This window comes from Phyllobates terribilis, unplaced genomic scaffold (assembly GCF_046119375.1).
Source record: "Phyllobates terribilis strain yellow unplaced genomic scaffold, ASM4611937v1 Scaffold_8__6_contigs__length_399053987, whole genome shotgun sequence".
NCBI classification, from domain to species: Eukaryota; Metazoa; Chordata; class Amphibia; order Anura; family Dendrobatidae; genus Phyllobates; species Phyllobates terribilis.
Genome location: NW_027362768.1, coordinates 186,224,386 through 186,250,976, shown reverse-complemented (window position 1 = coordinate 186,250,976; position 26,591 = coordinate 186,224,386). Strand labels below are relative to the sequence as shown.

The window sequence follows — 26,591 nt, the reverse complement described above, 5'->3', positions numbered from 1 at the left end:
AGTGAGTATCTGTAGCCCTATATACAGCACAGTGAGTATCTGTAGTCCTATATACAGCACAGTGAGTATCTGTAGCCCTATATACAGCACAGTGAGTATCTGTAGCTCTATATACAGCACAGTGAGTATCTGTAGCCCTATATACAGGCACAGTGAGTATCTGTAGCCCTATATACAGCACAGTGAGTATCTGTAGCTCTATATACAGCACAGTGAGTATCTGTAGCTCTATATACAGCACAATGAGTATCTGTAGCTCTATATACAGCACAATGAGTATCTGTAGCTCTATATACAGCACAGTGAGTATCTGTAGCTCTATATACAGGCACAGTGAGTATCTGTAGCCCTATATACAGCACAGTGAGTATCTGCAGCCCTATATACAGGCACAGTGAGTATCTGTAGTCCTATATACAGGCACAGTGAGTATCTGTGGCTCTATATACAGCACAGTGAGTATCTGTAACCCTATATACAGGCACAGTGAGTATCTGTAGCTCTATATACAGCACAGTGAGTATCTGTAGCTCTATATACAGCACAGTGAGTATCTGTAGTCCTATATACAGGCACAGTGAGTATCTGTAGCTCTATATACAGCTCAGTGAGTATCTGTAGCCCTATATACAGCACAGTGAGTATCTGTAGCCCTATATACAGCACAGTGAGTATCTGTAGCCCTATATACAGCACAGGGAGTATCTGTAGCCCTATATACAGCACAGTGAGTATCTGTAGCTCTATATACAGGCACAGTGAGTATCTGTAGCCCTATATACAGCACAGTGAGTATCTGTAGCCCTATATACAGCACAGTGAGTATCTGTAGCCCTATATACAGCACAGTGAGTATCTGTAGCCCTATATACAGCACAGTGAGTATCTGTAGCTCTATATACAGGCACAGTGAGTATCTGTAGCTCTATATACAGCACAGTGAGTATCTGTAACCCTATATACAGGCACAGTGAGTATCTGTAGCTCTATATACAGCTCAGTGAGTATCTGTAGCCCTATATACAGCTCAGTGAGTATCTGTAGCCCTATATACAGCACAGTGAGTATCTGTAGCCCTATATACAGGCACAGTGAGTATCTGTAGCCCTATATACAGCACAGTGAGTATCTGTAGCCCTATATACAGGCACAGTGAGTATCTGTAGCTCTATATACAGGCACAGTGAGTATCTGTAGCTCTATATACAGCACAGTGAGTATCTGTAGTCCTATATACAGGCACAGTGAGTATCTGCAGCCCTATATACAGGCACAGTGAGTATCTGCAGCCCTATATACAGGCACAGTGAGTATCTGTAGTCCTATATACAGCACATTGAGTTTCTGTAGCTCTATATACAGCACAGTGAGTATCTGTAGCTCTATATACAGCACAGTGAGTATCTGCAGCCCTATATACAGGCACAGTGAGTATCTGCAGCCCTATATACAGGCACAGTGAGTATCTGCAGCCCTATATACAGGCACAGTGAGTATCTGCAGCCCTATATACAGGCACAGTGAGTATCTGCAGCCCTATATACAGGCACAGTGAGTATGTGTAGCTATATATACAGCACAGTGAGTATCTGTAGCCCTATATACAGGCACAGTGAGTATCTGTAGCTCTATATACAGCACAGTGAGTATCTGTAGCTCTATATACAGGCACAGTGAGTATCTGTAGCTCTATATACAGCACAGTGAGTATCTGTAGTCCTATATACAGCACAGTGAGTATCTGTAGCTCTATATACAGGCACAGTGAGTATCTGTAACCCTGTATACAGGCACAGTGAGTATCTGTAGCTCTATATACAGCACAGTGAGTATCTGTAGCTCTATATACAGCTCAGTGAGTATCTGTAGCCCTATATACAGCACAGTGAGTATCTGTAGCCCTATATACAGGCACAGTGAGTATCTGTAGCTCTATATACAGCACAGTGAGTATCTGTAGCTCTATATACAGCTCAGTGAGTATCTGTAGCCCTATATACAGCACAGTGAGTATCTGTAGCCCTATATACAGGCACAGTGAGTATCTGTAGCTCTATATACAGCACAGTGAGTATCTGTAGCCCTATATACAGGCACAGTGAGTATCTGTAGCTCTATATACAGCACAGTGAGTATCTGTAGCTCTATATACAGCACAGTGAGTATCTGTAGCTCTATATACAGCACAGTGAGTATCTGTAGTCCTATATACAGCACAGTGAGTATCTGTAGCTCTATATACAGCACAGTGAGTATCTGTAGTCCTATATACAGCACAGTGAGTATCTGTAGCCCTATATACAGGCACAGTGAGTATCTGTAGTCCTATATACAGCACAGTGAGTATCTGTAGCTCTATATACAGGCACAGTGAGTATCTGTAGTCCTATATACAGCACAGTGAGTATCTGTAGCTCTATATACAGGCACAGTGAGTATCTGTAGCTCTATATACAGGCACAGTGAGTATCTGTAGCCCTATATACAGGCACAGTGAGTATCTGTAGTCCTATATACAGCACAGTGAGTATCTGTAGCCCTATATACAGCACAGTGAGTATCTGTAGCCCTATATACAGGCACAGTGAGTATCTGTATCCCTATATACAGCACAGTGAGTATCTGTAGTCCTATATACAGCACAGTGAGTATCTGTAGCTCTATATACAGCACAGTGAGTATCTGTAGCTCTATATACAGCACAGTGAGTATCTGTAGCCCTATATACAGCACAGTGAGTATCTGTAGTCCTATATACAGCACAGTGAGTATCTGTAGTCCTATATACAGGCACAGTGAGTATCTGTAGCTCTATATACAGCACAGTGAGTATCTGTAGTCCTATATACAGGCACAGTGAGTATCTGTAGCTCTATATACAGGCACAGTGAGTATCTGTAGTGCTATATACAGGCACAGTGAGTATCTGTAGTCCTATATACAGCACAGTGAGTATCTGTAGTCCTATATACAGCACAGTGAGTATCTGTAGTCCTATATACAGGCACAGTGAGTATCTGTAGCTCTATATACAGCACAGTGAGTATCTGTAGCCCTATATACAGCACAGTGAGTATCTGTAGTCCTATATACAGCACAGTGAGTATCTGTAGTCCTATATACAGGCACAGTGAGTATCTGTAGCTCTATATACAGCACAGTGAGTATCTGTAGTCCTATATACAGCACAGTGAGTATCTGTAGTCCTATATACAGCACAGTGAGTATCTGTAGTCCTATATACAGCACAGTGAGTATCTGTAGTCCTATATACAGGCACAGTGAGTATCTGTAGCTCTATATACAGCACAGTGAGTATCTGTAGTCCTATATTCAGGCACAGTGAGTATCTGTAGCTCTATATACAGCAGAGTGAGTATCTGTAGTCCTATATTCAGGCACAGTGAGTATCTGTAGTGCTATATACAGCACAGTGAGTATCTGTAGTGCTATATACAGCACAGTGAGTATCTGTAGTCCTATATACAGCACAGTGAGTATCTGTAGCCCTATATACAGCACAGTGAGTATCTGTAGTGCTATATACAGCACAGTGAGTATCTGTAGTCCTATATACAGCACAGTGAGTATCTGTAGCCCTATATACAGCACAGTGAGTATCTGTAGTGCTATATACAGGCACAGTGAGTATCTGTAGTCCTATATACAGCACAGTGAGTATCTGTAGCCCTATATACAGCACAGTGAGTATCTGTAGTCCTATATACAGCACAGTGAGTATCTGTAGTCCTATATACAGGCACAGTGAGTATCTGTAGTCCTATATACAGCACAGTGAGTATCTGTAGCTCTATATACAGGCACAGTGAGTATCTGTAGTCCTATATACAGGCACAGTGAGTATCTGTAGTCCTATATACAGCACAGTGAGTATCTGTAGCTCTATATACAGGCACAGTGAGTATCTGTAGTCCTATATACAGGCACAGTGAGTATCTGTAGCTCTATATACAGCACAGTGAGTATCTGTAGCCCTATATACAGCACAGTGAGTATCTGTAGTCCTATATACAGCACAGTGAGTATCTGTAGTCCTATATACAGGCACAGTGAGTATCTGTAGCTCTATATACAGCACAGTGAGTATCTGTAGTCCTATATACAGCACAGTGAGTATCTGTAGTCCTATATACAGCACAGTGAGTATCTGTAGTCCTATATACAGCACAGTGAGTATCTGTAGTCCTATATACAGGCACAGTGAGTATCTGTAGCTCTATATACAGCACAGTGAGTATCTGTAGTCCTATATTCAGGCACAGTGAGTATCTGTAGCTCTATATACAGCACAGTGAGTATCTGTAGTCCTATATTCAGGCACAGTGAGTATCTGTAGTGCTATATACAGCACAGTGAGTATCTGTAGTGCTATATACAGCACAGTGAGTATCTGTAGTCCTATATACAGCACAGTGAGTATCTGTAGCCCTATATACAGCACAGTGAGTATCTGTAGTGCTATATACAGCACAGTGAGTATCTGTAGTCCTATATACAGCACAGTGAGTATCTGTAGCCCTATATACAGCACAGTGAGTATCTGTAGTGCTATATACAGGCACAGTGAGTATCTGTAGTCCTATATACAGCACAGTGAGTATCTGTAGCCCTATATACAGCACAGTGAGTATCTGTAGTCCTATATACAGCACAGTGAGTATCTGTAGTCCTATATACAGGCACAGTGAGTATCTGTAGTCCTATATACAGCACAGTGAGTATCTGTAGCTCTATATACAGGCACAGTGAGTATCTGTAGTCCTATATACAGGCACAGTGAGTATCTGTAGTCCTATATACAGCACAGTGAGTATCTGTAGCTCTATATACAGGCACAGTGAGTATCTGTAGCCCTATATACAGGCACAGTGAGTATCTGTAGCCCTATATACAGCACAGTGAGTATCTGTAGCTCTATATACAGCACAGTGAGTATCTGTAGCCCTATATACAGGCACAGTGAGTATCTGTAGCTCTATATACAGCTCAGTGAGTATCTGTAGCCCTATATACAGCACAGTGAGTATCTGTAGTCCTATATACAGCACAGTGAGTATCTGTAGCCCTATATACAGCACAGTGAGTATCTGTAGCTCTATATACAGCACAGTGAGTATCTGTAGCCCTATATACAGGCACAGTGAGTATCTGTAGCCCTATATACAGCACAGTGAGTATCTGTAGCTCTATATACAGCACAGTGAGTATCTGTAGCTCTATATACAGCACAATGAGTATCTGTAGCTCTATATACAGCACAATGAGTATCTGTAGCTCTATATACAGCACAGTGAGTATCTGTAGCTCTATATACAGGCACAGTGAGTATCTGTAGCCCTATATACAGCACAGTGAGTATCTGCAGCCCTATATACAGGCACAGTGAGTATCTGTAGTCCTATATACAGGCACAGTGAGTATCTGTGGCTCTATATACAGCACAGTGAGTATCTGTAACCCTATATACAGGCACAGTGAGTATCTGTAGCTCTATATACAGCACAGTGAGTATCTGTAGCTCTATATACAGCACAGTGAGTATCTGTAGTCCTATATACAGGCACAGTGAGTATCTGTAGCTCTATATACAGCTCAGTGAGTATCTGTAGCCCTATATACAGCACAGTGAGTATCTGTAGCCCTATATACAGCACAGTGAGTATCTGTAGCCCTATATACAGCACAGGGAGTATCTGTAGCCCTATATACAGCACAGTGAGTATCTGTAGCTCTATATACAGGCACAGTGAGTATCTGTAGCCCTATATACAGCACAGTGAGTATCTGTAGCCCTATATACAGCACAGTGAGTATCTGTAGCCCTATATACAGCACAGTGAGTATCTGTAGCCCTATATACAGCACAGTGAGTATCTGTAGCTCTATATACAGGCACAGTGAGTATCTGTAGCTCTATATACAGCACAGTGAGTATCTGTAACCCTATATACAGGCACAGTGAGTATCTGTAGCTCTATATACAGCTCAGTGAGTATCTGTAGCCCTATATACAGCTCAGTGAGTATCTGTAGCCCTATATACAGCACAGTGAGTATCTGTAGCCCTATATACAGGCACAGTGAGTATCTGTAGCCCTATATACAGCACAGTGAGTATCTGTAGCCCTATATACAGGCACAGTGAGTATCTGTAGCTCTATATACAGGCACAGTGAGTATCTGTAGCTCTATATACAGCACAGTGAGTATCTGTAGTCCTATATACAGGCACAGTGAGTATCTGCAGCCCTATATACAGGCACAGTGAGTATCTGCAGCCCTATATACAGGCACAGTGAGTATCTGTAGTCCTATATACAGCACATTGAGTTTCTGTAGCTCTATATACAGCACAGTGAGTATCTGTAGCTCTATATACAGCACAGTGAGTATCTGCAGCCCTATATACAGGCACAGTGAGTATCTGCAGCCCTATATACAGGCACAGTGAGTATCTGCAGCCCTATATACAGGCACAGTGAGTATCTGCAGCCCTATATACAGGCACAGTGAGTATCTGCAGCCCTATATACAGGCACAGTGAGTATGTGTAGCTATATATACAGCACAGTGAGTATCTGTAGCCCTATATACAGGCACAGTGAGTATCTGTAGCTCTATATACAGCACAGTGAGTATCTGTAGCTCTATATACAGGCACAGTGAGTATCTGTAGCTCTATATACAGGCACAGTGAGTATCTGTAGCTCTATATACAGCACAGTGAGTATCTGTAGTCCTATATACAGCACAGTGAGTATCTGTAGCTCTATATACAGGCACAGTGAGTATCTGTAACCCTGTATACAGGCACAGTGAGTATCTGTAGCTCTATATACAGCACAGTGAGTATCTGTAGCTCTATATACAGCTCAGTGAGTATCTGTAGCCCTATATACAGCACAGTGAGTATCTGTAGCCCTATATACAGGCACAGTGAGTATCTGTAGCTCTATATACAGCACAGTGAGTATCTGTAGCTCTATATACAGCTCAGTGAGTATCTGTAGCCCTATATACAGCACAGTGAGTATCTGTAGCCCTATATACAGGCACAGTGAGTATCTGTAGCTCTATATACAGCACAGTGAGTATCTGTAGCCCTATATACAGGCACAGTGAGTATCTGTAGCTCTATATACAGCACAGTGAGTATCTGTAGCTCTATATACAGCACAGTGAGTATCTGTAGCTCTATATACAGCACAGTGAGTATCTGTAGTCCTATATACAGCACAGTGAGTATCTGTAGCTCTATATACAGCACAGTGAGTATCTGTAGTCCTATATACAGCACAGTGAGTATCTGTAGCCCTATATACAGGCACAGTGAGTATCTGTAGTCCTATATACAGCACAGTGAGTATCTGTAGCTCTATATACAGGCACAGTGAGTATCTGTAGTCCTATATACAGCACAGTGAGTATCTGTAGCTCTATATACAGGCACAGTGAGTATCTGTAGCTCTATATACAGGCACAGTGAGTATCTGTAGCCCTATATACAGGCACAGTGAGTATCTGTAGTCCTATATACAGCACAGTGAGTATCTGTAGCCCTATATACAGCACAGTGAGTATCTGTAGCCCTATATACAGGCACAGTGAGTATCTGTATCCCTATATACAGCACAGTGAGTATCTGTAGTCCTATATACAGCACAGTGAGTATCTGTAGCTCTATATACAGCACAGTGAGTATCTGTAGCTCTATATACAGCACAGTGAGTATCTGTAGCCCTATATACAGCACAGTGAGTATCTGTAGTCCTATATACAGCACAGTGAGTATCTGTAGTCCTATATACAGGCACAGTGAGTATCTGTAGCTCTATATACAGCACAGTGAGTATCTGTAGTCCTATATACAGGCACAGTGAGTATCTGTAGCTCTATATACAGGCACAGTGAGTTTCTGTAGTCCTATATACAGCACAGTGAGTATCTGTAGTCCTATATACAGCACAGTGAGTATCTGTAGTCCTATATACAGCACAGTGAGTATCTGTAGTCCTATATACAGGCACAGTGAGTATCTGTAGCTCTATATACAGCACAGTGAGTATCTGTAGCCCTATATACAGCACAGTGAGTATCTGTAGTCCTATATACAGCACAGTGAGTATCTGTAGTCCTATATACAGGCACAGTGAGTATCTGTAGCTCTATATACAGCACAGTGAGTATCTGTAGTCCTATATACAGCACAGTGAGTATCTGTAGTCCTATATACAGCACAGTGAGTATCTGTAGTCCTATATACAGCACAGTGAGTATCTGTAGTCCTATATACAGGCACAGTGAGTATCTGTAGCTCTATATACAGCACAGTGAGTATCTGTAGTCCTATATTCAGGCACAGTGAGTATCTGTAGCTCTATATACAGCAGAGTGAGTATCTGTAGTCCTATATTCAGGCACAGTGAGTATCTGTAGTGCTATATACAGCACAGTGAGTATCTGTAGTGCTATATACAGCACAGTGAGTATCTGTAGTCCTATATACAGCACAGTGAGTATCTGTAGCCCTATATACAGCACAGTGAGTATCTGTAGTGCTATATACAGCACAGTGAGTATCTGTAGTCCTATATACAGCACAGTGAGTATCTGTAGCCCTATATACAGCACAGTGAGTATCTGTAGTGCTATATACAGGCACAGTGAGTATCTGTAGTCCTATATACAGCACAGTGAGTATCTGTAGCCCTATATACAGCACAGTGAGTATCTGTAGTCCTATATACAGCACAGTGAGTATCTGTAGTCCTATATACAGGCACAGTGAGTATCTGTAGTCCTATATACAGCACAGTGAGTATCTGTAGCTCTATATACAGGCACAGTGAGTATCTGTAGTCCTATATACAGGCACAGTGAGTATCTGTAGTCCTATATACAGCACAGTGAGTATCTGTAGCTCTATATACAGGCACAGTGAGTATCTGTAGTCCTATATACAGGCACAGTGAGTATCTGTAGCTCTATATACAGCACAGTGAGTATCTGTAGCCCTATATACAGCACAGTGAGTATCTGTAGTCCTATATACAGCACAGTGAGTATCTGTAGTCCTATATACAGGCACAGTGAGTATCTGTAGCTCTATATACAGCACAGTGAGTATCTGTAGTCCTATATACAGCACAGTGAGTATCTGTAGTCCTATATACAGCACAGTGAGTATCTGTAGTCCTATATACAGCACAGTGAGTATCTGTAGTCCTATATACAGGCACAGTGAGTATCTGTAGCTCTATATACAGCACAGTGAGTATCTGTAGTCCTATATTCAGGCACAGTGAGTATCTGTAGCTCTATATACAGCACAGTGAGTATCTGTAGTCCTATATTCAGGCACAGTGAGTATCTGTAGTGCTATATACAGCACAGTGAGTATCTGTAGTGCTATATACAGCACAGTGAGTATCTGTAGTCCTATATACAGCACAGTGAGTATCTGTAGCCCTATATACAGCACAGTGAGTATCTGTAGTGCTATATACAGCACAGTGAGTATCTGTAGTCCTATATACAGCACAGTGAGTATCTGTAGCCCTATATACAGCACAGTGAGTATCTGTAGTGCTATATACAGGCACAGTGAGTATCTGTAGTCCTATATACAGCACAGTGAGTATCTGTAGCCCTATATACAGCACAGTGAGTATCTGTAGTCCTATATACAGCACAGTGAGTATCTGTAGTCCTATATACAGGCACAGTGAGTATCTGTAGTCCTATATACAGCACAGTGAGTATCTGTAGCTCTATATACAGGCACAGTGAGTATCTGTAGTCCTATATACAGGCACAGTGAGTATCTGTAGTCCTATATACAGCACAGTGAGTATCTGTAGCTCTATATACAGGCACAGTGAGTATCTGTAGCCCTATATACAGCACAGTGAGTATCTGTAGCTCTATATACAGCACAGTGAGTATCTGTAGTCCTATATACAGGCACAGTGAGTATCTGTAGTCCTATATACAGGCACAGTGAGTATCTGTAGCTCTATATACAGCACAGTGAGTATCTGTAGTCCTATATACAGGCACAGTGAGTATCTGTAGCTCTATATACAGCACAGTGAGTATCTGTAGTCCTATATACAGGCACAGTGAGTATCTGTAGCTCTATATACAGCACAGTGAGTATCTGTATCCCTATATACAGCACAGTGAGTATCTGTAGCTCTATATACAGGCACAGTGAGTATCTGTAGTCCTATATACAGCACAGTGAGTATCTGTAGCTCTATATACAGGCACAGTGAGTATCTGTAGCTCTATATACAGCACAGTGAGTATCTGTAGCTCTATATACAGGCACAGTGAGTATCTGTAGCCCTATATACAGGCACAGTGAGTATCTGTAGCTCTATATACAGCACAGTGAGTATCTGTAGTCCTATATACAGCACAGTGAGTATCTGTAGCTCTATATACAGGCACAGTGAGTATCTGTAGCTCTATATACAGGCACAGTGAGTATCTGTAGCCCTATATACAGCACAGTGAGTATCTGTAGTCCTATATACAGGCACAGTGAGTATCTGTAGCCCTATATACAGGCACAGTGAGTATCTGTAGCTCTATATACAGCACAGTGAGTATCTGTAGCTCTATATACAGCACAGTGAGTATCTGTAGCTCTATATACAGCACAGTGAGTATCTGTAGCTCTATATACAGCACAGTGAGTATCTGTAGTGCTATATACAGGCACAGTGAGTATCTGTAGTCCTATATACAGCACAGTGAGTATCTGTAGTCCTATATACAGCACAGTGAGTATCTGTAGCCCTATATACAGCACAGTGAGTATTTGTAGCCCTATATACAGGCACAGTGAGTATCTGTAGTCCTATATACAGGCCACTGACTGATTACAGGATTGTAGACCCCTGTGATGATAATTAGTGGACACAACTTGATTTAACATGTCCCTTTTGTCACATTATTTTCAGGGGTCCCATCATTTCTGTCCAGGCCGATTTCATGTGGAAGCAGAAAAGCAATGTCTGACTTTCATTTGTTCATTTTCATAGATTTTTAATTTATTATTACTTTTGCCAGATTCAAGTTATTTCTGTGACCATTGTGGGTTTTTCTTTCATTAAACGAGGGGCACCAACAATTAATACCACGTGTGTATATGGTAGTATTATTTTGATACTATATGTAGGTGTTATTCAGCAGTGTATGGCAGTATTGTTTAGGCACTGAATGGTAGTATTATGTGGAAAGTATGTAGTAGTATATTGTGGGTGAAATACGGTAGTGTTATTTGAATAGTATAAAAAATGGCTATTTAGACACTGTATGTCAGTATTATTTAGACACAGAATTGCAGGATTTTGTGGGTAACATATTGTAGTATCATTTAGGTACAGTATGTAGAAAATATTTAGACAGTGAATAGCAGCATTGTTTGGACATTGAGTGGTATTATTATCTGAGAAGTATGTATAGCAGTGTTATGTGGGTAATATATGATAGTGGAATTGCAGTACTCTAATTTCGACAGTGTACAACGACATTATTTGGACATATAATTATAGTTTCTTTTTTAATGGTGCAATGCTGAAAATATGTCCAAGAATTGTTTTGTTATGGGACATATAAGTATTTCCTAGAACTGTGGATATCGCATGGATTTTATGTCACCCTTTCTTTTCTGTGTTGCAGGTGAGCCGAGGAAGTTTGATCCAAAGTTTAAGGGACCCATTGGAAGCCGGTACGTGCGTCCCCATATACAGTACTTCGTAGCTTTACATTCAGCATCAGGCGTCCTTATTGCATTTTGCGCAGCATTTCATATTTTCGGTTCTATGTGGCTTATTCCAGGAAATATAATAACTTTATCATTGTTCTTATTTGATGGTTAACGTTTATACCTATAAGACGCGCCCTGAACCTATGGCATTGGAATAAAAAATAGTGCGTATAACCATATTCATCACATCACAGCACATAATAAACTAATAGAGGTCCCACACCAGGCCCCCAAAACCAATACAGACTACTCAGCAAAGCTCCTCAATATACACAGGCCCCAGACCAGACCCCCTAAACTTATACAGAACCTACACCAGGCCCCCAAAACAAATACAGACTACTGACCAAAGCCCCTCAATATACACAGGCCCCAAAACAAATACAAACTACTGAGCAAAGCCCCTCAATATATACAGACCCCAGACCAGGCCCCCCAAACAAATACAGACTACTGAGCAAAGCCCCTCAATATATACAGACCCCACACCAGGCCCCCAAAACAAATACAAACTACTGAGCAAAGCCACTCGATATCCACAGACCCCAGAGCAGACCCCCTAAACTTATACAGAACCCACACCAGGCCCCCAAAACAAATACATACTACTGACCAAAGCCCCTCAATATACACAGGCCCCAAAACAAATACAGACTACTGAGCAAAGCCCCTCGATATATACAGACCCCAGACCAGACCCCCTAAACTTATACAGAACCCACACCAGGCCCCCAAAACAAATACATACTACTGACCAAAGCCCCTCAATATATACAGGCCCCAAAACAAATACAGACTAGTGAGCAAAGCCCCTCAATATATACAGACCCCAAAACAAATACAGACTACTGAGCAAAGCCCCTCGATATATACAGACCCCAGACCAGACCCCCAAAACAAATACAGACTACTGACCAAAGCCTATCAATATATACAGGCCCCAAAAACAAATACCGACTACTGAGCAAAGCCCCTCGATATATACAGGCCCCAAAAACAAATACCGACTACTGAGCAAAGCCCCTCGATATATACAGGCCCGAAAAACAAATACCGACTACTGAGCAAAGCCCCTCGATATATACAGACCCCAGACCAGACCCCCAAAACAAATACAGACTACTGACCAAAGCCTATCAATATATACAGGCCCCAAAACAAATACAGACTACTGAGCAAAGCCCCTCAATATATACAGGCCCCAAAACAAATACTGACTACTGAGCAAAGCCCCTCAATATATACAGACCCCAAAAACAAATACCGACTACTGAGCAAAGCCCCTCGATATATACAGACCCCAGACCAGACCCCCAAAACAAATACAGACTACTGACCAAAGCCCCTCAATATATACAGGCCCCAAAAACAAATACCGACTACTGAGCAAAGCCCCTCGATATATACAGGCCCCAAAAACAAATACCGACTACTGAGCAAAGCCCCTCGATATATACAGACCCCAGACCAGACCCCCAAAACAAATACAGACTACTGACCAAAGCCTATCAATATATACAGGCCCCAAAACAAATACAGACTACTGACTGAAGCACCTCAATATATACAGACCCCACACCAGGCCCCCAAAACAAATACAGACTACTGACCAAAGCCCCTCAATATATACAGGCCCCAAAACAAATACAAATTACTGACCAAAGCTTCTCAATATATACAGACCCCACACCAGGCCCCCAAAACAAATACAAACTATGGACTAAAGCCCCTTAATAAATACAGACCCCAGACCAGACCCCTTAAACTTATACAGACCCCACACCGGGCCCCCAAAACAAATACAGACTACTGACCAAAGCCCATCAATATATACAGACCCCAAAACAAATACAAATTACTGACCAAAGCCCCTCAATATATACAGACCCCACACCAGGCCCCCAAAACAAATACAAACTATGGACCAAAGCCCCTTAATAAATACAGACTCCAGACCAGACCCCTTAAACTTATACAGACCCCACACCGGGCCCCCAAAACAAATACAGACTACTGACCAAAGCCCCTCAATATATACAGACCCCAGACCAGACCCCCAAAACTTATGCAGACCCAGAAAACAAATACAAACCCATCAAACAAAGAACTGAGATCATATAACCTAATACGGACCCCGGATGAGACTCCTACATATATATAAACCCTCAAATACAGACCCCAGACCAGACCCTCTAAATTAATACAGAATCAAGACCAAAGCCCCTAATTAAATGCAAAGCCCTGACCAGACCACCTATGGTCATATAAATACCTAATAAGACCCTAAATTAAAGACCGTAAATGAATACAGACCTGAGACCAGCCCCCCTAAACATATATAGACCCCATGTCAAGCCATATAAACAAAAACAGACCCCCTATAGTAATGCAGACCTCAGATTAGACCCCCAAATAAATTAAGATCTCAAAACAAGCATGATAAATAAATGCAGGCCATGGAGAACCCCTTGATAAATGCAGACCCCAGACCGGATCATCCAGAATAAAACAGATGCCATAAATAAATGCAGACCCCAGACCAGACCCCCTAGATGAATACAGATGTGAAGGGGAACGTTAGTGACAATGTCTTTATCTAATGAATGTAATTGTCTCGGTGGAGACAATTGCGTCGGTGCCAGTGTCATCTCGGAGACCCGAAGCGCGTCGTGCTGTCACTCCGCTCCTGGGCATTTGGTCTTTCTACTTCTATAGAATATTAAAATGAAGCTAATTAAGAGAGAAACACTTTCCATCGCTTGATTTGGGGCACAGAAAAGGGCTTTTTTTTGGCAGCGGATGCAGCTTTTGTGACTAACGCATCCCCATCTGACCAGTCTCGGTGCCCCGCGCGTTCTTCATAAACAGCTATCAAGCTGTCTGACTCGTTTTCTGTGCCAGCGTGGTAGGATTGTGCGAGCGAAGCTGACAGATGCCACCATTGAGAAAGATCCGAAGAATTCCAGAAATGTATGTGTGCACATTACCATAGATGCGCCCACATTCTACAGCCTGACAGCCGCCGTCACTCCTCTCCCGGGAGCGCGGTGAATGTGTCGCTGCCGTGTCATTCTCCAGAATCTCATGAATACAGAGTGGCCTCATCTTCTGCCTTTACAGCCCCGTCCAGCTAAGTGCTCCGACGCTCAGATGTCTACGGGGGTTGCAAAAATTCACCGCAAATCCACCTATAAAATTCGCTGCAAATCCTCAGCAAAACCGGCCTGTGTAATGTGCGGAAAATTCTGCAGATTTGTGCCGGAATTCACCAAGGATTTCACACCAAAAAAACGCAGCAAAACCTGGTACCTGCGTTTTTGCAGCATTTTTTCAGCATTTTTTGAACTACCCATTGCTTTCAATGGGTGAAAAACGCTGAAAAAATGCTGAAAAAACGCTGAAAGAAGTGACATGCTGCATTTTTCAAAACCTAAGGTTTTACACAAAATACTGAGAACAAAAAAAAAACAAACAATGTGTGTGCATGAGATTTCTGAAATCTCATAGACTTTGCTGGTACTGTAAAACGCAGCTGCAAATTTGCATTAAAAAAACGCGCACCAAAAACGCCACATGTGAAAAACTTGCAACAGAAAAAAAAAAAAAAAAAGGAGCAACTTCTAGTAGGCAGATTCCTTGTGGAATCCTCTCACTGTCAAGTCAAAAGTCTGGAAAACACTTTCTGGGAATAAAAAAAAAAAATGCTTAAAAAAACTTCCGCCAAGAATTCCAAAAATAAAAGAAAAAAAAAAGGTCTCCAAAAAAAACAAGAGACAAACAAAAAAAAATAAATAAGGATATGATTCACTCAGCATTGTTCTCAGGATAAATGGGGGTTGCAGAGGTCGGACCCTCACTCACCATAAAACGTTACCATATCCTAGAGATATGCCATCACCCTATAAGGTGGGAAAACCCCTTTAATAATGAACTACAACATTCCCTTAAAGAAACATTCCAGCAGTAGGGATTACGCAGTGGGTCTGTTTTGTCAGGAATGTCCCTTTAATCCGGCGTCATCAGATTATCACATTTTGTGGATTTTCGGACTGTCACGCAGCCGCCATTTACTTCTTGAGTGGCCACTTTTTCAGTGTCCATTTGCATTGCACCTGCATTAAATATTTTCCAATTATTGGATGCCAGATTAAAGGAATTCTGATGAAATAAAATAAGACTTTTTAGGGGACGGGTTCACATTAAGTCCATAAAGCAGCGAACGCCTCTGGTTCCTTTTGTGTTGACTTAGATCTGCTTATCTGGCAAAGGCGTTTCAAGGGGAAGTGAAATGTCAGGAATAATTCAGGAGCGCCGCGGCGCCTTCACCTGGTGATAACATCTAATCACCTCTCTCCAGGTTCCGGCAGGTTGTAGACGCAGTCAGATCTCCGCCTGACCGTCCTGCGTCTCACACTGCGGCTGCTGAGCGCAATCTCAATAGTCAATTCTGCGGCCGCTGCGTTTCCCGCAACTCTGAATTTAGAGCCTGAGGGTAATTAAGGGGAAGCTGGGAATTAAGTGCACAGACGAGTTGTCAGTGAGCGAGCGGAATAAGGCGAGGGAGACGGACGTCTTATTACAGCCTCCACTGTGAATATCACAGAGCCAGAAAACGGAGGCAGAAATGTGATGCGTCTCGGTATTTCTCACATCCAGCGCGTTTCACATTAGGATGTGGACATTTTCATTTGACGACAACCATCGCTGTGGGGATCAGTCACGGGTTTATGTCAAGGTGATGCGATGCAGGCAATACTGTATGTGTAAGCGAGGGGCCCTGTAAGGGAAAGGGGGGCCCTCTAAGGAAGTGGGGGGTCCTGTAAGGAAGCTGAGAGTCCTGTATGGAGGCGGGGACCCTCATAAGGAAGCGGGGACCCTGTAAGGAAGCGGAAATCCTATAAATAAGTGTGGTTCTCTGTAAGGAAGTGGGGGGTCCTGTAAAGATGCAGGGCCCTGTATGGAGGCGGGCATGCTTATAAGGAAGCAGAGGGGCTGTAAGGAAATGGGGGGTCCAGTCAGGAAGCTGGGGTCTTGCAATAAAGAAGGCCCTGTAAGGAAGCAGGTGGCCCTGAAAGGAAGCGAGGGACCCTGTAACCTGTAAGGCAGCGGGCAGCCCTGTAAGAAAGCGGGGGCACCTGTAAGGAAGCAGAGGACCTGTAAGGCAGCGGGTAGCCCTGTAAGAAATCGGGGGCACCTGTAAGCAAGCGGGCAGCCCTGTAAAGGAGTAGGGTCCTGTAAGGAAGCGGGCAGCCTGTAAAGGGAGTGAGGTCCTGTGAAGAAGCCGGGGATCCTGTAAGGAAGCGGGAGGCCCTGTAAAGGAGTGGGGTCCTGTAAGGAAGCGGGAGACCCTCTAAGGAAGCGGGGGACCCTGTAAGGAAGCGGGCAGCCCTGTAAAGGAGTGGGGTCCTGTAAGGAAGCAGGAGACCCTCTAAGGAAACGGGGCCCTGTTAGGAAGCGGGGGACTGTGTAAGAAAGCAGGGGACCCTGTAAGGAAGTGGGCAGCTCTGAAAGGATGCGGTGTCCCTGTAAGGAAGGGACAGGCACTGTAAGGAAGTGGGGGACATATAAGAATACGGAGCCTCTGACTCACACAGTTTATTCCATCAAATTTAGGTAACTTCTGCACGTGCTTTTAAACTGGACAGCGATCACTATTCTAATTCTATTCACCATCAGGTCGATGCCTGTTCACATGTATCTGATTTGCTGCAGTAAATTTCTGCAGCAAGTTTACAGAAGACGGTGGGGAAATCTGCAGCAGCCAATCAGGTGGATTTTGGTGCAGTTTTTCTGGCAGATTTGCCGTTGTGATCTTCTGACGCATCGCCTGATGATTATTTATTGATTTTAATTAATAACCACCATCATGCATTGCGGCCTGACATGATGAGCCTCCTATTTCTCTGTAAATTAACTTCTTTGATTTGCAGTACCATTTTTTACCATTGAAGTCTCCCATAGACTTGAATGCAATAGCGCCCCCTTCCAATATTCATTTTAAGAAATCTCATTTAAACCCACTGAAGTCTATAGAAACTGGTGTTGAGAAGAAACTTCTGCAAACCATTATTTTTTTTACTCTTTGATAAATCTCATGTAAAGCAATTACAAAAGGTAAAAATACTGTTTCTGATAAATGCATCACTATAATGCTAATAATATGATTTGTGTCCTTTTTATAGGCACTGTACGGACGTCCTTTGCTGCATTATTTTTGTGGTGGTCATTCTAGGTTACATTGCACTGGGCATTATTGGTAAGTGATGAATATATATATTCTACAGATTACACTGTTTTGCCGGCACTGGCGCCCCCTGCAGTTGGACCATGTCCAGACACGTCGTATTTGCAGTATCCTTGCAGCTTTGCCATAAGAGGCTCATTATAGAATATTGCAATCCTATGTAATGGCTAATAATCTCATATGGAGCAGGTGGTGTTTCCCGGACTGGTCATTATCCGGCCGCTCGCCGGCCGCTGTGTTCTCCGTTATATGCCTTATTAATTTGTAGCCGGCTGTTATTTGGCAGCGATCAGTCTGCAGTCTGGACACACAGCCAGGAGTCCCGTTATAAGAAAGATAACGATTATGAGCCTTCTGTAGTTACTCCTGGCAGCCATAGAGATTAACCCCCAAAGCTACAAACACTCTCTGTAGCCCCTCACTATGCTATGAGGGTTGAGCACAAGGGGGCAGACCTGGGACCTGGGTGCAAATTTCGTTGCAGTCGAGACGCTCTTTTCACCTTTTGCTGTTCCAAGGAGGGAAATCTGTGCAAGTGTCTGCAGCACGAATCAACCTGCGCAGAAATCAGATCGGCTGTGTGCCCCGAGGGGAAAGGACCCTCGTACATTATAACCCAGAGCAGGGGTCATAGAGACAGGAGTATAATACCGCCATCATCATTCCCCACCATTCTGCAGCATTATCATTCTTTATCATCCTCATCATTCTCCATCCCCTTCAATCATTCTCTTCATACACATCATTCTCTATCATTTTCCATCATTCCCATTATTCTCCTCATTCGCCTTCATTCTCATCATTCTCCAACATTCTGCATCATTCTCATACTCCATCATTCTCATTCTCATCATTCTCCATCATTCTTGCTATACATCATTCTCATTATACATTATTCTCATCATTCTCCATCATTCTCATCATTCTCCATCATTCTTGCTATACATTATTCTCATTATACATTATTCTCATCATTCTCCATCATTCTCATCATTCTCCATCATTCTCTTCATTCTTCTCATTGTCATGATTCTCATAATTCTCTATCATTCTCATTATTCTCTTGATTCTCCTCATTGTCCTCATTCTCCATCATTCTTGCTATACATCATTCTCATTATACATTATTCTCATCATTCTCCATCATTCTCATCATTCTCCATCATTCTCTTCATTCTTCTCATTGTCATGATTCTCATAATTCTCTATCATTCTCATTATTCTCTTGATTCTCCTCATTGTCCTCATTCTCCATCATTCTTGCTATACATCATTCTCATTATACATTATTCTCATCATTCTCCATCATTCTCATCATTCTCCATCATTCTCTTCATTCTTCTCATTGTCATGATTCTCATAATTCTCTTCATTCTCCTCATTGTCATCATTCCCCATCATTCTTGCTATACATCATTCTCATTATACATTATTCTCCATCATTCTCATCATTCTCATCATTCTCCATCATTCTCTTCATTCTTCTCATTGTCATGATTCTCATCATTCTCATCATTCTCTTCATTCTCTTGATTCTCTTCATTCTCTTGATTCTCCTCATTCTCGTCATTCTCAATCATTCTTCTTTTCCAGATCCCGTTGTATAATCTCTACCAGTTCCCGCTATGCCCCATTTATAACCCTGACGTCCTCTAATGTGGCATCATCTCCTTAGGGCCCCTCAGGCCCGGGCCTGGGTCTGACCATTTCCTCTACCCCCCCATATAGTTACATTGCGTCTTCACTGAGCTACAATACTCCCATCATCTTTACATTTCTTCATGACCCCGACTCTCATCATGCTCTCATTAGAATACTCCCAGCATCTATTCATCTCTTGGTTAATAATACTTCTACTCCCATCATTTTTACATTGTTATTATACTCTCACTCTCATCATTATTTCACTATCTTATAATATTCCCACTCCCAGCATTTCTTAAAGTGACAGTACACTTTAAATTAGATTATCTATTACATAAGGGTAAGCGCGCACATATCAAAATGGAGGGAATTTGCATTCGAAAATCTGCAGAATTTTGCTTAATTTTTTTTTCCCAGCGCAGAAATTAACCTACGGTGCAAATTTTACAATCCGAAGCACACCAATGTCTGTTGCATAGGGGTAAAATCTGCAGGTTTTGAATTTTGCTGCAGTTTTGCAAAGAAATTCAACTGCAGATTTGCACTAAATTTTTTTGATGTGTGTGTGTGCATCTACCGTAAGGCTGTGTTCACACATTGCGTTTTTTCAGAGTTTTTTATGCAAATTTACAGCTGCGTTTTACAGTACCAGCAAAGTCTATGAGATTCCAGAAATCTCATGCACACAGCTTGGTTTTTATTTGATCAGTATTTTGTGCTTTGCATGTTTTTTTGCAGAATAGAGCAAGTCACTTCTTTCAGTGTTTTTTCAGCATTTTTTCACCCATTGGAAGTAATGGATGGTGAAAAAAATGCTGAAAAAACGCACCAAAAACGCAGGTGTCAGATTTTTCAGCGTTTTTTCAGCGTTTTTTGTGCCAAAACCGGAATGAGATTTTTTTTTTCACTGAACTTTATGTGCATGCATAAAGAGACAAAAGTACAGTAAAAAAACGGAGCAAAAAACTCACCAAATTGATAAGAATAGGTCATGAATATTCGTTTCCTGGACAACCCGTTTAAATGTTTAAAAAGTGAAAACTCCTTTATAACCCCTTCCTTCTGTGGACAATTTTTATTTTTGCTGTTTCATTTTTTCCTCCTTCCAAGAGTTATATTTTTTTTTCCCGAGTGCGGTGAAATAGTCAAAAAGAGAAACGCAATTTCGCCATGGTTTTCTGGGATTTGCTTTTATGGCGTTCATTGTGTGGTAAATACAACCTGGTTACTGATTCTCCCGGTCAGTACTTTTTTTTAGTGAATTGCTTTTAAATAAATTCAGCTGTCTATAGCATAAACTGTTTTTTTTGTTTGTTTTTTTTTGCCAGTAGCAACCAATCACAGCGCAGCTTTCATCTTACTAGAGCAGATTAAAAAATGAAATCTGAGCTCTGATTGGTTGTTATGGGCAACGAAGACTATTTTTCATTTTGAGAGTTTTGATTAATGAGGCTCAGTTATGTTTTATTTCCTACTAGAAATATCGAAATATTTCTGTTTTGTTGTCGCAGACATTTTTCTGAAATTGGCAGCAGGAAGTGCATCTGTATTGCCTGTTTTCTTTGAATTGTTAACAAGAGATAATCTGTTGTAAAAATGACAACCAATATGTCTGCACTTCCTGTGATTTATAAATATGTCTGCACTTCCTGTGATTTATAAATATGTCTGCACTTCCTGTGATTTATAAATATGTCTGCACTTCCTGTGATTTATAAATATGTCTGCACTTCCTGTGATTTATAAATATGTCTGCACTTCCTGTGATTTATAAATATGTCTGCACTTCCTGTGATTTATAAATATGGCCGCACTTCCTGTGATTTATAAATATGGCCGCACTTCCTGTGATTTATAAATATGTCTGCACTTCCTGTGATTTATAAATATGTCTGCACTTCCTGTGATTTATAAATATGTCTGCACTTCCTGTGATTTATAAATATGGCCGCACTTCCTGTGATTTATATATGGCTGCACTTCCTGTGATTTATAAATATGGCCGCACTTCCTGTGATTTATAAATATGTCTGCACTTCCTGTGATTTATAAATATGGCTGTACTTCCTGTGATTTATAAATATGGCTGTACTTCCTGTGATTTATAAATATGACTGCACTTCCTGTGATTTATAAATATGTCTGCACTTCCTGAGATTTATAAATATGTCTGCACTTCCTGTGATTTATAAATATGTCTGCACTTCCTGTGATTTATAAATATGGCCGCACTTCCTGTGATTTATAAATATGGCCGCACTTCCTGTGATTTATAAATATGACTGCACTTCCTGAGATTTATAAATATGACTGCACTTCCTGAGATTTATAAATATGTCTGCACTTCCTGTGATTTATAAATATGTCTGCACTTCCTGTGATTTATAAATATGTCTGCACTTCCTGTGATTTATAAATATGTCTGCACTTCCTGTGATTTATAAATATGGCCGCACTTCCTGTGATTTATAAATATGGCCGCACTTCCTGTGATTTATAAATATGTCTGCACTTCCTGTGATTTATAAATATGTCTGCACTTCCTGTGATTTATAAATATGTCTGCACTTCCTGTGATTTATAAATATGGCCGCACTTCCTGTGATTTATATATGGCTGCACTTCCTGTGATTTATAAATATGGCCGCACTTCCTGTGATTTATAAATATGTCTGCACTTCCTGTGATTTATAAATATGGCTGTACTTCCTGTGATTTATAAATATGGCTGTACTTCCTGTGATTTATAAATATGACTGCACTTCCTGTGATTTATAAATATGTCTGCACTTCCTGAGATTTATAAATATGTCTGCACTTCCTGTGATTTATAAATATGTCTGCACTTCCTGTGATTTATAAATATGGCCGCACTTCCTGTGATTTATAAATATGGCCGCACTTCCTGTGATTTATAAATATGACTGCACTTCCTGAGATTTATAAATATGACTGCACTTCCTGAGATTTATAAATATGTCTGCACTTCCTGTGATTTATAAATATGTCTGCACTTACTGTGATTTATAAATATGGCCACACTTCCTGAGATTTATAAATATGCCTGCACTTCCTGTGATTTATAAATATGTCTGCACTTCCTGTGGTTTATAAATATGGCCGCACTTCCTGTGATTTATAAATATGGCTGCACTTCCTGTGATTTATATATGACCGCACTTCCTGTAGTTTATAAATATGGCCACACTTCCTGTGGTTTGTAAATATGGCCGCACTTCCTGTGGTTTGTAAATATGGCCGCACTTCCTGTGGTTTGTAAATATGGCCGCACTTCCTGTGGTTTGTAAATATGGCCGCACTTCCTGTGGTTTGTAAATATGGCCGCACTTCCTGTGGTTTGTAAATATGGCTGCACTTCCTGTGATTTATAAATATGGCTGCACTTCCTGTGATTTATAAATATGGCCGCACTTCCTGTGGTTTGTAAATATGGCCGCACTTCCTGTGGTTTGTAAATATGGCCGCACTTCCTGTGGTTTGTAAATATGGCTGCACTTCCTGTGGTTTATAAATATGGCTGCACTTCCTGTGATTTATAAATATGGCTGCACTTCCTGTGATTTATAAATATGGCCGCACTTCCTGTGATTTATAAATATGGCCGCACTTCCTGTGGTTTGTAAATATGGCTGCACTTCCTGTGGTTTGTAAATATGGCCGCACTTCCTGGGATGTATAAGTCCAAGCGCTGTGACTGACCGATGCTTCTTTTGTTTCTCCTCTTAGCCTGGATTCATGGGGACCCCAGGAAGATTGTGTATGCGACTGACAGCTACGGACAGTTCTGTGGACAGAAGGGGACCCCCAATGAGTAAGTGATAGTCCACCGTGACTCCCAACACTGAAGGAGAGTCTACAGTTACAGATGTAAAAATACAAAGATGGCTGTCCACATTCAGTAGCCGTCATCTGTTCCCCCTGACTCCCCCGTACACATGCTCGCTCTACAGGTGGCGGATCTCCCTGGAGATGATCCATCATGTTGGTTATTTTTTTGCGACTTAGGACAAATGAGTTTCTGCTGAACATCGAATCCCGTTAGACCGTTGTTTATGGTCATCTTTACATGAAAGGGTTTTTTCGTGATTACATTTATCACAAAGCGCTGCCTCTTCTGCCGATGTGTAAGGTGCCAAAGCAAGGTCATCGTGGGCGAGCTGTCGCTTCTGCTCGCTTCCTCACCCTACAGTCAAAGGGTGTCCCCATCCTGGTGTGCTGCTGGGGATGTGGTGTTCCCCACTTACTTCTGACCCGCAGGCCTCCAGGAATTCTTCTTCCAGAACCAGGACAGCAATCAATTCAGAGGACACAGAGTTCATAAAAACAACAAGAACTTTACTTGGTGACTGGCAGTATTTACAGCATTATAGGCAGGTGTAAAGGATAAGACCCAAAGGGTTGTCATCTTTCCGACAGGTACCGGCCACAACTTCAGCCCTGGTTCCCATTCTAGGTAGAGCATCCCGTCTGCTATCTTCTCTAGCCCTAGGGATTTGTCTCCACCTCTGGCAGTATAGCAGGATCCCATCTCACTCCGCCTCTAAGAATTTGAGTCCTATATCTTCTGCAGCTTCACAGACAGAATGTGCCCCCAAGCCCCGGCGTCTTTCCCGAGGTTCCCAGGCCGGCAAAGGGGACTCGTGCGGAGGGATTCCCTGGCAAGCCACTGCTTGGGATTCTAGTGGACTGCAGTGGTGATACCGCAACGACACTGATGACTGGGCTCAGCGGCCTCCTGCCAACTACATTGTCAGATCCGCTGACTCCAGGGATTGGTTTCGGCAGTCTTGTGCGGTGTCGTTTTGATGGCGTTAGTTGCAGAGAAGCAGTGCTGGAGCAGTGAGAGATGATTCAGATGTAATTTCAGTTGCTGATTGATACCTAGAAATCATGCTGTGACTGTGCTGCTGAGAGAGGGAGAGAAAGAGCTGCATCATGCATAGTGGTGAGAGTGGTGGCCTCTATTTACCTACTTCATACTTGCAAGACCGGTCATATGGAAGAATATTTAATATTTAAGGAGGTGGGTGACAATAAGGTTTAGCGTCCATGAATATGGATGCTGCTGGTCACTGACCCTTTAACTCTTCGGCTTTCTTATCCCCTCTAGGAACAAGACCGTCTTAATGTATTTTAATATCCTAAAATGTGCAAGTCCGGTGGTGCTTATAAACCTGCAGTGCCCCACGACCCAGGTGAGCTCTGTAGTGTACAGCATGACAATGACTGTCTGGTTAAAAAGTGTACTGTTCCTCTTTTATTCCTCCTGGAAATGTACGAGTTAATTGATCATTTGTGTTGTGGTTATCGCGCTCTTATACTGATACCCGCCTTTTGTTTTCAGCTTTGTGTGTCCAAATGCCCAGACAGATTTGCCACGTACCTGGATATGAAGGCCAACTGGCACAACAGCAGCTACTGGGAGTATTACAGACAGTTCTGTAAACCGGGGTTTAACAACCCCCAAAAGGTGAGTGAGTATTAGTGACGTTTGGTGGATATCGGCGTTAGGACAGTAATACGCGGGTGTGACCCGTACTCTGCTGAAAACTCTGCTCCCATCCACCCTGAAACAAGTTCTGCCCACTGGGGTAAAAGTTCTAGAATGTTAGGTGCTAGCCTATATGCACATGGAGTCTTTTTGCCGAGTTTTCGGAACAGAGACTGACCAGAACTTCCATATTTTTTAGCAGTTTTTACTTATTGAGGAAGATTTAGAGAATTTCAACAGTTTTCACTCTAAGAACTCCTAAATAAATCCTTCTGTACATATTCCAAGACTGTTTAGACTACTTTTTTCTGGAGTTTATAGAATGGAAACGTTATGTGCACACGGAGTCTTTTTGCTCCATTTTCAGAGCAGAAATTGAGCGGAAATTCAAAGTTTTTTGAGGAGTTTTGAGATTTGGGAAGTTTTCGCTCAGTTTCTGCTCCAAAAGCTCCTTGAAAAAATCAGTGTGCACAGAGCCTTTCTATTCTAAAACCTCCTGAAAAGAAAAGCAGTGTGAACAGCCTGTGGCTATGCGCACACAGAGTTTTTCAAGGAGGTTTTGGAGCAGAAACTGATCGGACCCTTAGTTTTGGTGCAAGTGGTGTATGCGGATTATATATTCACATGATCTTATATCCAAGAGAAGTTTCCTGGCCATTTGTAAGTTCCACTCATGAAGATGTTTTACCTGATCTGTGATTATCTCAGTCTATTACAGAAGTTCTACGGGATGAAGACTGTCCAGCTATGATCATTCCAAGCCGGCCGTGTAAGTTCATATTATCTATCTATCTATCTATCTATCTATCTATCTATCTATCTATCTATCTATCTATCTATCTATCTATCTATCTATCTATCTATCTATCTATCATCTATCTATTTATCTATCTATCTATTATACACTGCTCGCAAAAATAAAGGGAACACTTAAACAACAGAATATAACTCCAAGTAAATCAAACTTCTGTGAAATCAAACTGTCCACTTAGGAAGCAACACTGATTGACAATCAATTTCACCTGCTGTTGTGCAAATGGAATAGAGAATAGATGGAAATTATTGGCAATTATCAAGACACCCTCAATAAAGGAGTGGTTCTGCAGGTGGGGACCACAGACCACATCTCAGTAGCAATGCTTTCTGGCTGATGTTTTGGTCACTTTTGAATGTTGGTTGTGTTTTCACACTCGTGGTAGCATGAGATGGACGCTACAACCCACAGAAGTTGCTCAGGTAGTGCAGCTCATCCAGGATGGCACATCAATGCGAGCTGTGGCAAGAAGGTTTGCTGTGTCTGTCAGCGTAGTGTCCAGAAGCTTGAGGCGCTACCAGGAGACAGGCCAGTACACCAGGAGACGTGGAGGGGGCCGTAGGAGGGCAACAACCCAG

At 41.9% G+C, this 26,591-nt stretch overlaps 1 protein-coding gene across 6 annotated transcripts in view; it reads left to right on the top strand.

The window, feature by feature from the left end:
- The window catches only part of SLC44A5 (solute carrier family 44 member 5), a 160,594-nt gene that overhangs the window by 92,854 nt on the left and 41,149 nt on the right, over positions 1 to 26,591 (top strand). For 5 of the 6 annotated variants that reach the window (XM_073643912.1, XM_073643911.1, XM_073643915.1 and 2 more), the window contains exons 2-7: positions 11,712 to 11,760; positions 17,982 to 18,055; positions 23,435 to 23,519; positions 24,819 to 24,903; positions 25,053 to 25,178; positions 25,908 to 25,968. In XM_073643912.1, the coding sequence (XP_073500013.1) occupies positions 11,712 to 11,760; positions 17,982 to 18,055; positions 23,435 to 23,519; positions 24,819 to 24,903; positions 25,053 to 25,178; positions 25,908 to 25,968 (480 nt within the window). Of the gene's footprint in view, positions 1 to 11,711; positions 11,761 to 16,152; positions 16,292 to 17,981; positions 18,056 to 23,434; positions 23,520 to 24,818; positions 24,904 to 25,052; positions 25,179 to 25,907; positions 25,969 to 26,591 lie in introns of those variants that run through there. The other variant, XM_073643914.1, reaches the window with a different exon arrangement.